This window comes from Stigmatopora nigra, chromosome 17 (assembly GCF_051989575.1).
Source record: "Stigmatopora nigra isolate UIUO_SnigA chromosome 17, RoL_Snig_1.1, whole genome shotgun sequence".
Lineage (NCBI taxonomy): Eukaryota > Metazoa > Chordata > Actinopteri > Syngnathiformes > Syngnathidae > Stigmatopora > Stigmatopora nigra.
The window spans coordinates 9,729,822-9,744,355 of record NC_135524.1 but is presented as its reverse complement, the minus strand read 5'-3'; the positions used below and the strand labels follow the sequence as shown (position 1 = coordinate 9,744,355).

The window sequence follows — 14,534 nt, the reverse complement described above, 5'->3', positions numbered from 1 at the left end:
CCCTACGGGCATCGCTACCAAGATACTAATTAAATTAGCCTTGTAAGAGACTTGTTTTTACCTACAAACCGATAAATTCCACAGAAGTTCAGTCTCAAAACCAGGAGACAACTAAGAACCTACTTATTTGAAAGCAATGAAAGAATAAAATTGAATATAAAAAATATATTTCTCTTCAAGACATTATGAGACCCAACAGTAAATACTTCCCAACATTCTTTATTCAAAATAGATTTTTGTTCACAGAAGGCCTGACATTATCTTAAGTTATAAAAGTCAGTTCCAGAACGTCATGAAAAACCTGCATTGTTGAATTTTAAAAGAAAGAAATTGTGCATAAAGCAAGACAGTAGATGTACTGTATACATTTTTTGAGGTACCGGGCAAAAGACATGCAGTACAACAATGACTGAGACAAAATATTGTAGAAACAAAAAAAATGATTCACTTCAAACTGGCAAAATGTTCACACACACGACATACATTACAATACAGTGGTCACACAAAGCTGGCCAAGTTATTTTTTAGCCTGTAAAACAGGAGTAATACAATGTCAGCTAATCTGCCATTAAAACATGCAGTCACTCATCCAAAAGGATACAAAACCTGATTGCATAGCATGCATTATGTACTGTAGTTATAAAAGATTGATAATGATCATGTCATATTTCTCTGAATTTGTAAGTTTTATATTTTAGAATACAGAATATGTACAGTATGTCATTTTTCTTCATTGACTCAATTGCTGTCAGTGGGTGGAATCCAATTTAAATCAATGGGAACCAAATTAAAATGTGCCAACAATGTAAACCAATTCAGTTGTGATTATTTTTCTACATTTACATCTTCTGACTTTTGCCATCATGACATTTTTTAAAAATAAAATCTTAGCTTTGTAAACCATCCCATTTGATGCAAAACACACAAATGATATTAAAGATTATTTGGCAAACAACAAGCAATGGAGTGTATTACCTACTATTACCTACTGGTGAAGTTCTCTTACTAAAGCCCCACCCTTTTCTAGTAAATTGCATTCCATGACAGCATAGGTGGGGTTAATTCTTTTTTGGTCAACATATTAAATTACAGTGTTCCCTCGCTACTTCGCGGTTCAACTACTGCGGACTCAGAGCTTCGCAGATTTTTTGGTGAATTTTAAAAAAAAAAATACAAATATTACATTGAAAAAACATATTTTAGTTTTTTTGTTATAACATGAATTTCACTCTCTCTACCCGTATTCTATATGGTGTACTGTATACAGGGTGGTAATTTTAAAAAAGAATATTTTTTGTTTTAATTAAATTCAAATTAAGCATTTCTGAAGGGGAATCCCTACTTCGCGGAAATTCACTTATTGCGGGTGGTCCCGGTCCCCATTAACCGCGATAACTGAGGGAACACTGTATTGGCAATATTATATACCTAGCAGCCAAAATATAATTACAGCAATTGAATTGTTTGATATTGTGATGCTGAATTGGCATCAGGTACATCAATCACAATGTCATTTTACTGCTTCTGAACAAAAATTGTGACATGCTGAATAAATATGATCAAACAGGCCCCCTGTTCCCTAATTTTCAACATTCACAGTAGCACTTTGTTAAATAAAAGGGTCCCACTATCACTTCAAATGTGCAAATGTATGTTTGAGTTTCCTGTCTCTAACAAGATACTGTAGTTCTATATAAATACAAACTTCATGCAATCAAACCTGGTAAATTGCAGTCATCTTCAATTGACCTGATACTGACATATAATCGTTTTGCTGATCATGCTTGTTAAAAAAATAATGACCAAATGTAAACATTTTTGTCATTAACAAAAAAGGACTTGGTTTGTTTGGTGAAGTGTATTGAGTGCATTGTTTGATCATTGTCATTTTGTTCTTGGCTGGCAAGGTTGGCTATGACGGAACCTCATGATATCCACTGCGGTCTGGTGCCACCAGTAAAGCATGGCAACCACCAAAACGTGCCACACCTGATGACTAGCGCCGATGTAGTTCACATGGCCTAAAAAATACAACATACATTTGAACATTAGGCTTTCACGAAGCTGTGCGTAAACTAAAACAAAGCAAAGTTGACCCAGTTTTGTGGAATTATCAGAACTACACATGCCAATTTTAATTTCTGAAAATACAGTGTTCCCCCGCTACTTTGCGTTTCAGCTACCGCGGACTCAGAGCTTCGCAGATTTTTTTGGAAAAAAAAATACAAATATTGCATTGAAACAACATATTTTAGTTTTTTTGTTATAACATGAATTTCACTCTCTCTACCCGTATTCTATATGGTGTACTGTATACAGGGGGTATTTTTTTTTTAATTTAAAAAAAAAAGTTTTTTTTTTTGGAATTAAATTCAAATTAAGCATTTTTGAAGGGGAATCCCTACTTGGCGGAAATTCACTTATCGCGGGTGTTCCCGGTCCCCATTAACCGCGATAACTGAGGGAACACTGTATAGCAACCATTGCGCCAATATTTTTTTAAATAAAAGGGTTAGCCCCTGAGATACTCTGTGCTTTTTACCAGTTACCATAGACATTATTCAGATTTTGCCTTGTTAGTCAACACCTTGCGCATGCAAGTATTATTTTTGTCCACATGGAGTCGCCATTCCCGAGTTCTACGGTTATTTTGTACAGCTTTTAAAGGACTAGACTGGATTGTTTAGGACTGGTCTGTTGAGTTCCATGGGCATCAATGAATTATTGCATAGTGACAGTCAAGCAAGCGTAGTTCACTCACTATCAGAGCTGCCAACCTCCGTCGACCCCATTTCTGGAGTTAATGTGATTCACACGTAATTGATATAAAATGTAAAAAAACAAAAGAAAACAGGACAATTTAAATCAAACTGTTATTATCATGTTTATGGATTAATTGAGATTTTGTGTTTTAGCAAACTATTGAAAGAGTACAGCATAATGAAAATAAGTTTATTTTTGTGTTTGGGTCCTTCTACGTGTGTTTTAGTCAGTAGTTCCACCATGTGTAACACTGAAGTTGCACTTGCATGTTGTACAATGTGTAAATGTCGGTCCTTTTGGAGACAGCTTCAACATGGGATATCTCGTCGAATACGAACCAATATATTTCCAGTGTTTCTGGGTTTCTTATTAGGGAGTTTTCTCTAAATTGCCATCCATTTTGTGCTTATCCCGAGCAGGCATATTGATAAAACATACCAGTGCTGGGTACTCCTACTTCCTATAGAACATACGATAGGATTTGTTTCAAAACAAAAGACCGGTGGTTTAGTCAGCCTTAATAATAAAGGTAACATAGTAAGCATAATCGACCGGAGGCGGTCGATCAGGTTTTTATTTGATTTTTGTGACTATTTTTATCGTATGCTTTTTTTGTGGGAAAATTGCGTAGACAAATATCTTTGAAACTATTTTTTTGTAAATCTGCAATACTAAAAATATATTTTTGTACTCCCGTGATTGAGTAAGATTCCATATTGCTAAAAAGTACCATAAATCACTAAAAATGAACCAATTGAAAGAACCATTCATGAATTTTACGACGCAGACGGGGCGCAGACACTTACAGAATCCTGCCTATCAACGACCTCCGGTCGAATAATTACTGAAGTCGCACAAGACAAATCATTTCTCAGAACGTTTAACTCAGATTAATCACAATGCACTCGTGTTACCAAATTCATCCGGTTAACAGTGCAGTCAAATCGAGGCATTTAAATTGGAAATTTGGTACTTTTCCAAAATAGTTAAAAAAAACCCAAAAAAAACAAGGACAACTTTATTGGAATAGGCGGCCTGGTGGTTAGCACATCAACCTCACAGCCTCTGGCCCTAAGTCAGCTGGTATGGGCTCCAGCACTCCCTTTCGGGCCTAGTGAGGATAAAGCGGTTCAGAAAATAAGATGAGAGATTTTTTTGGGATTTCCGGAATTTAGGGTGGTTGTCAGGAGTCCCGGAGTTTGCGTTACTTTTATGGGTCAAGCCCAGGAATTCTGGAGAGTTTCGCAGCTCTGCTATGATTGATTTTATCTCATTTATGACGCATGTATATGAATCTGAAATTTGGACTCTTTCCTCTGCAAACTTTATCAAATTGTATTATGTAAGTTTCATTAAAACCAAGGATTTGTACAAACACATTCTCTTAAATGAAACATGAACATTTGAGGAGGTGGCGCATGGTATTGGTCAAATAAGGAGTGAAAGAGGCTTACCAGGGAAGCAGCGCTCAGGCATTTTGGTAAGATAGAAGACAAAGGCAGCTGCTCCAATGAGGTACATGATAATTAGGCGAGGCAGGAACATCTGCACAAATGATAAACCTGCATTGGTAAAGCAACGTTGAATTAAAATGGTCTTTATGAACCAGGTGGGAGAATCACGAGCTACAGCAGGGGTTTGCACATTTTACCTTTCAGGGTACTTTTGAATTAGCTACAAAAACACATAACTCAACAGTCAAGATAATGTAAGTATGAACATAAACATAGGAAGATACAATACATTGTAAAGTCCCACTGCACCCTATTGGTGGACAATCACTAAATAAGTTAAACCTGTGCTTTAAAAAAAAAGATCCAACTGATATTGGTGTTTAATTATTTAGATGTTTAATTCATGTTGTCATGTCTGAGGTCGTTTCATAAAAGTGTCCTTAGGTGCCCCATATGCCATTGTTTCCCTGAAAGTACAGTAATACCTTGACAAACAAGAAATTTGAGATATGAGTAAAATTCCGAGCAGATATCTAACTTGAGATATGTGACACATTTTGATATACGAGCATACAGCCAGGTGGTTGACGCAAGAGGCTGCTTTATGATTTCACCGCACTGTCTCTCTTGCCGCATCTCCCTCGTGCAAAGATCTCTACGAGCACTGGGCCGAGCGTTCCCATATTTCCGGGTTTTTTTGGCTTAGGCAGTGCAGAATTAAGGAAAACACAATAGATCCAAAGCAAGCCGGTGCAATGAAGGGTAGTATGATGACAATCGATATTAAGCACAAAATAATGGACCTAAAAGTAGGTTTGCTGAACTTTACCTAATTGGTTTTTTTGCAGTGGCAGACAATTTAGACAGTGCATGCGTTTGTTTTCATTGGTGAAAAAAAACATACACAAAATTGTTTCAATGAATGTCAATAAAAGATTGAATGCCGAAGAAAGTGGGTGACAGGCTAAATTGCTTTGACAAAGCTTATGTTTTTACCAGTTAACCTTTATGTCAAGTAAAAATCATTTCAAATGTATTTATATAGTCAAAAATGATGACATCATCCCAGGCTGATTTTTATATGAAAGAGATAATAATAACAATAATCGGACATAGGCTTTGTCATCATCATTGACTCGACAAAAGCCTAATTGTCATCATACCCAGAAACTGCGTATAACGAAATTGGTGGTGCTTTTCCATAAGGTGCATTTTCCCGGCAAAAGACCCAAATAAGTGAAAATAATTTCAGACTCGTAATTACTCGTAATTTGGTATTCTGCCGTGATGGATACATTGCATCACCCCCGAGCGGATCACTTAATGATAAAATAATAATAAAGTACAGTGTTCCCTCGCTACTTCGCGCTTCAGCTACCGCGGACTCAGAGCTTCGCAGATTTTTTTCAGGAAAATAAAAAATTTAAAGATATTAAGTTAAAATTGTAAATTACAACATTTTACAAGAGGTGGAAACAAAATATTCAATAAGAATTAGTTATTGCATCAAAAAAAAAGGCCAAAGAAATGGTCAATAACATGGTGAGAGTTCAGGAATCGCATTGATGACGTCATGGCTGTTTACAGGCGCATCTTCACCGCCCAAAAAAACAATGTTCACAAATCCCAATAACGATGTTTCTTACATGCAAAAAAACTGCAGAAGACCCTCCATCCGGACTACTATGATGTTTTTGCTTGGTGGTGCTTTTGTGCACGTGTTATACATTTCTTTAAGCATTTTTGAAGGGGCACGCCTTCTTCGCGGAAATGCAGCTATTGCGGGAGGTCCCGGTCCCCATTAACCGCGATAACCGAGGGAACACTGTATTAACAGTAAATATAGAAAACAGAAATGCAATTACAGTATTCAATGACGACTCCCTCTGATCTAAACCCCTTGGGCATGAGGTAATCAAAACTTTTGATATCACCACCAGTCGGTCGTTAACATATTGATCACTATTTTTCAGTAATTTTCCTTACCTTTACAATGTCACACGTGAGCCCCCCGTTGAGCCACACCCAATGACATGTTGGAACCACGCCAATACACGCCACGGTGAAGAAGATGGACAGCCTCGTACGACGCCACTCAGCGGTCATATAGCGTGGGTGGAACTGAGCACCGAATACAAAGAGGATCATGCACAGCACCGTCAGCGAGTAGACCTGACGCCAAAACTGATGAAAGCCAAACATAAGAGTTGATCAGCTGTTGTACTGTAATTAGCGCCAAAAGAAAGATGGAGCTGGCACGTACATCATTGCAATAAAAGGAGTAAAAGATGCCTGGCACGTAACAGCCCAAAATGCCGATAGAAATGCCCGCATAGTCCAGCGCCAACCAGCGGCGACTCGTCTTCTCTGATCGGTGGCACAAGAATAGATGATACCCGACAGAACACAGCATGCATACCTGGGAGTAACATAGGAACAATATTATAAATAATGTTAGCATCCTAAGGTCAAGTTTTCCATTGTATCTTCATCAGTAGTACATAAAAGTAAGGGCACCACAGGTAATGATCAGAACTTGCATTTAAAAAATATTGCTCATGTAGATCAGCATTTTCTCTTGAATATGTCACGTATAAGACAGTAATATTTGATAAGTGAAACATGTTTTATAAAAAGTTACGGAAAGTGGGTAGTAATTGTTAAAACATAAGAAGCCAGGTGTATAAATTTGGCCAGATTCTCAGTAATCAGGTTAAACTGTCAATAAAGTAGAGTCGTACCTCTGATTACAAAATCAATTGGTTCCAGAATTTTTTATCTTAACTTGAATGTTTCGTAACTGGAGCAGTGATTTATATGTGATTTCATTGCACGGCCCTCAAAAAACTACCAACTAAACCCTTTAAAAACGGCCAGTGTCCCTCCCATCTTTATGTGAATGTTGTGAGAAACAGACCAAAAAGAAAAAAAAATGATAAGAAAATTATTTACTAATTCAATTAAATGTATAACAAGCAGGGCGGCCCGGGTGCTTGAGTGGTTAGCACATGGACCTCACAGCTCTGGGGCCCTGGGTTCTAATCCAAGTGGGTCCAGCTGTGTGCAGTTTACATGTTCTCTCCGGGCCTGCGTGGGTTTTTCCGGGTACTCCGGTTTCCTCCCATATTCCAAAGACATGCATGGTAGTTTGAATGGGCACTTAAAATTGCCCTTAGGTATTGAGTCTGAGACTGAATGGTCGTCCGTCTCCTCATGCCAAGAGATCTGGCCCGAAGTCAGCTGGGATAGGCTCCAGCACCCCCTGCGACCCTAATGAGGATGAAGGGGTTCAGAAAATGAATGAATGAATAACAAGCATGCAAAAACTTGTTCTATTCATGCAGTAGTATAGTCATGGCCAAAGATTTTGACAAAGCTTTCACAAAGTCTGTTCTCTCTGGGGTTTTAGGTGTAATATTTCCAGTGTTGACACTTCTTTTTCAAGACCTTTGCAATTCTCCCTGGCATGCTGTCGCTCAACTTCTGAACCAAACCTTGACTGATACCCGCCCATTCTTGTAAAATCAATGCTTGGAGTTTGTCAGAATTTGTGGGTTTTTGATAGTCTACCCGCCTCTTGAGGATTGAACACAAGTTCTCAATGGGATTAAGATCTGCAGTTTTTTTCCTGGCCAAGGACCAATCTCCTTCCCAGTCAGGCACAGAAGAAAGTCAGATCCAAAAGAAAGCCTACCGTCGCTCCCCAGTCTCATTCCTTTATCCCGTGTCTGCCAATCCACAACTTGGTTTTTGCAACTTAGTATTAAGAAAAGGCCCGTCTGTGACAAGTCTTCCCCAGACCAGGAGATTAGTTTGGGATCTCAGCTGTGACCTTCCCTGGCTCTCTTGACAGTCAGGAACAAAGCCACCATTCCTCCCTTCAAGCTTCCCTACCGAGCTAATTGAATTAGCTTTGTAGAAAAAGACTTATTTTTACCTATAGCCCAAAAAGGCTCTTAAATTTCACATACATTCTGTCTCCAAACCAAAGGATAACTTCTAATTTGAAAACAATTAAAGATTACACGTGATTAGAAAAAAAATATTTATCTTCAGGATACTGGAAAAGTATTTAAGTTTAGGGTGATTTTGTAACCTGAAATTCGTACATAGATGCATTTGTATGTAGAGGTATGACTTTAGTCGCCACCCAAAAAGGGGTTTACCAGATTGTGCTGAAGGTAACTGTTAAACACACCTTGAGTCACTGCGTAGATGTATTTTTATTTTATTTCTGAGAAAGTGCAGATGCTCAAGCAAATTAAATATCCCTTTACAGATAAACCAGGTTCAACTACAAAACACACCTATCTGAGGTATTACAACACAATACAAACCAGTTACTCACATTTTTGGGAGGAGTGAACTGAATGAACCTGTCTGAGGGAACGTGAATTTCTTGAAATACTAACGAGTTATCCTAAGCAAAACATCCAGTAGTTTCGAAAATAGGGCTTTTGCTATTGTGGAGTTAGATGCCATGACACAATTAACTGTTGGGTGTGTCGTCTTCGAGACAAAAAAAAATACCGTCATAGGCTGAATGACTTTTTAACCTATTTTATCACACCAATTTAAATGATAACACATGTACTGAATGTCTACATCTTACCTGAAAGCAAAAAAGACCTATGGCATAGATGACATAGTCCTCTCTGCTGGCTCCAGAGGCCGGCAGAACTTTCACAATGTCGTTGACCGCCAGAGAGAAGAAAAGAAGGAAGCCCAGAAGGTGGCTCCAGATGTTGATGGTCTCATTGGACAGAACAAAAATACTTGAGAAAAACAAATTGGACAGTTAAGCTGGCACATGAAAGTGTTTTTTAAAATATATTTATTATAAGTAATCTCACCTCTTTAGGCAGAGTTTGGAAGGCAGGTGGGCCCTATAACCATCGGTGATGTAAGGGTTCTCTCTGAGGTACATGGGGAGTTGGTCAAAAGTATACAAGTGTATCTTCTGTGGTATGAGCATAGTCCATTCTGCATAACTTCCCAGCTCAACGTATTGGGCCATCTTCAGCATGGTATATTTGCTTCTTTTTCAAACTAACCAGTTTGAAGTTGGGGCAGGGTGGGAAAATAAACCTGACGAAACACATTTTTTTAATTTTTAAGTTACTATCAAAATGATACAGAACCCAGAAATTGTTAAGATTTCCATTCATCAGTGTACTAAGATGAACGGATCAACAGAGAGATGGATAAGATAGTCAATTGCTTCAAAACCTTTGTGGAAAATTAAAATTCAAACGACTTTCAATTTACCTACGCAATTCAATTGAAAATCATTTAACATATTTTGGGGGAGCAGTAACAAAAATATATGTATTCATTCATTCATGTTCCATACTTATTTGGGGAGTGCTAGAGCTTATCCGAGCCAACCACAGGCAGCAGACAGGGAACACCATGAACAGGTTGCCAGCTAATTGCAGGGCACAATGAAAAGGACAACCACTCACGCTCACAATCACACCGAATGCAAAAATCTATATAACAGAGCCAAATGTATACAGTGTTCCCTTGCTACTTCGCGGTTCAGCTATCGCGGACTCAGAGCTTCGCAGATTTTTTTTGGAAAAAAAAAATACAAATATTACATTAAAACAACATATTTTACAGTTTTTTTTGTTAGAACATGAATTTCACTCTCTCTACCCGTATTCTATATGGTGTACTGTATACAGGGGGGTAATTTTTTTTAATTATTATTTTTTTTCTTTTTGTAATTAAATTCAAATTAAGCATTTTTGAAGGGGAATCCCTACTTCGCGGAAATTCACTTATCGCGGGTGGTCCCGGTCCCCATTAACCGCGATAACCGAGGGAACACTGTATATAACTTTACTTGCTGTGCTCATAATTTTATTCAAAGTCATTTAGATGAATGTCAGCATACACTGCCACCCTTTAATGTGCCTCTTACCAATATACCAATATATATCCTCAATTATCAACCACTAATCTCTTTGCCTCCACCTTTAGTGGGCTCAAATTCTAGCCGAACGAATTCCAAAGCATGTTGCTGCCACCATCACATTTTATTGTTGACGATTTTTGTGATGTATTATTTGAATGAAGAATGTCTTTTGGAATAATGGACAAAAATTAGACTTATATTTCGAAAGTGATCAAAAATACGCTTCTGTGTGAAAACGGACCAGTGAAACCAAGGTGGATTGTTTGAATAGTTTGTCATTTTATATGTAGACATTTTATCCCTTTTCCTTTTCTTCTGAGCCTGCCATCCTTTACCTCAGAGTGAAAGGCCAACTTTTTGGCCAAGGAGGTTTATTTGCTACATCAGCAGGGCAGTTCAACTGGTTTTCTATCTTCTTTTTTTCTATAGGTCTTTGTTGGGCTGTTCCTGGAATGCATTTTGTTATCCTTGTTGTAGTGACAATAAAAATACCCAGGCGTGGCCAACAAGTTAGACACAAAGAGGCAACATTTTAAACCAAGAGTCATAGAGCCACACCTTATGTCAGAAGCAGCATAAAAATTAAAATCTCCCAAATTCTCTTCTCATCTCATTTTCTGAACCTCTTTACCCTCACTAAGGTCACCAACTAACTTTAGGCCAGGGGCGGGGGACACCCTGAACTGGAAGTCAGCCAATTGCAGGGGACAAGGAGACAAACAACCGTTCACGCTCACACTCATAATTAGGGGACAATTTAGAGCAGGGGTGTCAAACATACGGCCCGCGGGCCGGCTCCGGCCCATCTGGTGGTTTGGTACGGCCCGGGGAAGAAAGCTGCATTGTATAAAAAAAATATGATTTTTTTTTTTACAATTTGTAGTTCTTGTATTATCCGCTAGGGGGAAAGTGTTTTAGTACATGCAGACAACATGAATTGACACTTATTTATGTTCTTATGTTATTCTCTTGTTCATAATATATTGTTCATAATGTAAAAGGAAAATTCTTTTAATAAACATTTTGATAATTTACTCATTCTTTGCACTAATTATTAGTATTAGTGACTAATACAAAGGAAAAAAAGTGGGCTTATTATTAGTTCAATGTAATTTTGAAATGAGTTTACTGATCCGGCCTGCTTGATCTCAAATTAAGCTGTATTCGGCCCACAGACCAAAGGGAGTTTGACACCCCTGATTTAGAGTGTCCTTTCAGCCTACCTAGAAACCGCAGTATTCGGAGAAAACCCACCCAACCCGGAGGAGAACATGCAAACTCCACACAGGTGGACGTGAACTGGATTTGAACCTCGGACCCCAGAGTTGTGAGGCCAACTCGCTCCAACGGGACCCCCTAACCAGTGTTAAAGGAAGAGCATTCTGTCTTCCTTCTCGGGTTCAATTAATTACAGATGTGGAAGATGTTGGTTCTCCAAATACAGGCTGGAGGTTATGAACAGTGTCTTTGAAGCTTTTATTGCAGAATATTCTGAGCACAGGTGAACCACAGGCAACGCTGTCTTCCACAAATGTGCCGAGATAGACTTACATACACCTTTATTTTTTTAAGAGAATGGTACCAAAACCAAACAGGGATTGAATTTTCCCCTACTTCACACAGTAAGCTATTTGTTATTAACCGGCAAATAGAAGATAACAACAACGTTGCAAGTCTTCAAGGACACATCTGGCTACAGGACAGAGCTCTACTAAGGAGCTTGAGACTCGTGGAGTCATGACTAGAAACGGGCAAAATACACATTTCAATATGAGACCCACTTCACCAGTATGTACAGTGTTCCCCCGTTACTTCGCGGTTCAGCTATCGCGGACTCAGAGCTTCGTGGATTTTTTTGGGGAAAAAAAATACAAATATTACATTGAAACAACATATTTTACAGTTTTTTTTTATTGTAACATGAATTTCACTCTCTCTACCCGTATTCTATATGGTGTACTGTATACAGGGGGGGTGAATTTAAAAAAAAAATGGAATTAAATTCAAATTAAGCATTTTTGAAGGGGAATCCCTACTTCGCGGAAATGCACTTATCGCGGGTGGTCCCGGTCCCCATTAACCGTGATAAGCGAGGGAACACTTTATTTGTCTATATAAATTTCATCAAGAATTTAAGAGCCAGGGCAGCCCAGCATCTTGGGTGGTTAAAATGTTGGCCTCACCGCTCTGGAGTCCTGGGTTTAAATCCAGGTCCACCTGTGTGGAGTTTGCATGTTCTCCCTGGCCTGAGTGGGTTTTTTGGGGGTACTCCGGCTTCCTCCCACATTCCAAAAACGTGCACGGTAGGCTGATTGGACACTCTAAATTGCCCTTTATGGTGAGAGTGTTCATGGTTGTCCGTCTCCTTGTACCCTGCAATCGGAAACCGGAGTACCCAGAGGAAACCCACACATGATTGGGGAGAACGTGCAAACTCCACACAGGTGGACCGACCCGGGAATTGAACCCAGGACCCCAGAGCTGTGAGGCCGGCGTGCTAATAACTCACTTCACTGCGCTGCCTCCAAATCGTCTTATTAACATAAATTATTATTTTTGGCCCCTAATGAATTCGGGTGTGTTTTAAGATATAATAAACACAAGAGAACCATGAAACGAGGCAAAGAAGCACAGTATACACCAAATATGATAAGAAGGAAAGAGAAGCATTATATTTGGTCGGGAGCCGCAAGCAGCTCGAGAGCCGCGTGTTTGCCACCCATGCCATAGTCATGCTCTTTTCATTTTAAAAATGCCCAATATGCACAAAACTAAACAATGAAGACACATAAATAGACACATGCTTCAATTTAGTAACTAAAATGTTTCAACAACGGTGTACTTTTGAGTTATTTATATCGACCTGCACGTCTTCCTTTGAATGACATCCTATATGTTGCAATATTGATCACATCAGACACCACCAACCCAAGGCAAAAGGCAACAATTTTAAATCAGACTAAGACTAGCGTATAGCATGTGCTCTTCACGTTTTATTTTTATTTTTCACCCGAATGAACATTTAGAAAATCTATACTCTCAGATCGGACTGGTTATCCTAGCATTGGCAGGCATTATTTGGGGCAGCTAAATTGATGGAAATAAAACTCACCAGTGAGCTCTAGTCCTCGCGCCACAGCCAGTAATGTCTCGTGTTTGCCATGATCTCCCCAATGAGTCAGGCCGCTGGCGTGTCTGCTTCCAAATAGATCATAATTGTTCAATAATGCGCCCAAGGCAAAGTCAGCAACCATTACAACGCATTTTTTGTATTCGTTGTAAACAATTGTGGGTCTCTCTACTGCCACCGACTGTTCAAACAGAAGTTTTTCATCCGCAGCCCATTCATTAATGAAATGTGATGGGAAAGAAAAACGTCTTTTATTTATTCAAATTGCTTGGCAAATTTCACATCCTTTAAGAGAAATCCTTAAACTATTCTCAGTTCCAAAGTGTTTTCCCTGATATTGATTGCTATTGTAGTTTTCTATTATCAATAAGAAAGGGGAATGCATTTTTTATAAGATTTAATTCTGTTAATTTACTTTAGGTTGTGCCATCAGGTATTTTCAAAATGCAATAGTTTTAATGTAATTGTAATTTCTGATATATATCTAATTGGTGGTATTTATACAGATTCATTATATATTTACACCTAATACCATTGCTTATGTACATACATTTTGATGGTAGCTGACATTGTTGTCAACACAAGTCATAGTTGACCAATTTTGACATATTGGCTGGCCACCAATTCAGGGTGGCCCCCACCTCCTGTCTGAAGTCAGCAGGAATTAGCTCCCGCACTCCCCGCGACCCTTGTGAGGAAAAGCCGTGCAGAAAATGAATGAATGAATGAATGAATTGAACAAGGGTCTTGGGGGGTGCTTATCCCAGCTAACTAGAGGCACCGGGGTAGGATACCCTTTAATTGGTAGCAAGCCAATTGCAGGGCACAAGGAGACAAACACCCAATCACGCCACACTCCTACCTTGGGGCAATTTAGATTGTCCAATCAGCCTACCATGCATGTCTTTGGAGTAGATGTGATGTGAGAGGAAACCGGTTTACCCGAAGAAACCCCACGTAAGCCCAGGGAGAGAATGCAAACTATACACAGTGAGGACCGACCTGGGATCGAATCCTGAACCCCAGAGCTGTGAGGCGCTAACCACTCGTCCACTGGAATGAGTTCCAGCACCCTCCGCGACCCTTGTGAGGATAATTGGGTCAGAAAATGAATGAATGAATTAATAAAGATTGGAGTGATTTCCAAAACAAAGCTGAATAAGGACGTCCAGAAAATTAAGCCAAAATCAACATTGTGTGCTGTAATGAAAGCTCTCCTTATAAAGATTGAAAGTGACACCCAAAAGCAAAAGAGCGACCATTG

The 14,534-nt window shown here is 39.0% G+C and overlaps 1 protein-coding gene across 1 annotated transcript; it reads right to left on the bottom strand.

The window, feature by feature from the left end:
* Positions 1-203: 203 nt before the first annotated feature.
* On the bottom strand, positions 204-13,438 carry LOC144211036 (progestin and adipoQ receptor family member 3-like). The gene is made up of 7 exons (XM_077738021.1): positions 13,253-13,438; positions 9,071-9,305; positions 8,830-8,992; positions 6,481-6,636; positions 6,204-6,401; positions 4,218-4,308; positions 204-2,021 (listed from the first exon to the last, which is right to left on the bottom strand). The coding sequence occupies exons 2-7, from the start codon at positions 9,241-9,243 to the stop codon at positions 1,885-1,887; spliced, it is 918 nt and encodes a 305-aa protein (XP_077594147.1). The 5' UTR covers positions 9,244-9,305; positions 13,253-13,438; the 3' UTR covers positions 204-1,884.
* Between the last annotated feature and the right edge of the window lie 1,096 nt (positions 13,439-14,534).

Coding starts and splice junctions, on each gene's coding strand:
- LOC144211036 (XM_077738021.1), bottom strand. CDS start 9,243: ATGCTGAAGATGGCCCAATACGTTGAGCTGGGAAGTTATGCAGAATGG. Junction 6,637..8,829: donor TAGGTCTTTTTTGCTTTCAG/GTAAGATGTAGA, acceptor TGTTACTCCCAG/GTATGCATGCTGTGTTCTGT. Junction 6,402..6,480: donor ACTCCTTTTATTGCAATGAT/GTACGTGCCAGC, acceptor GGCTTTCATCAG/TTTTGGCGTCAGGTCTACTC.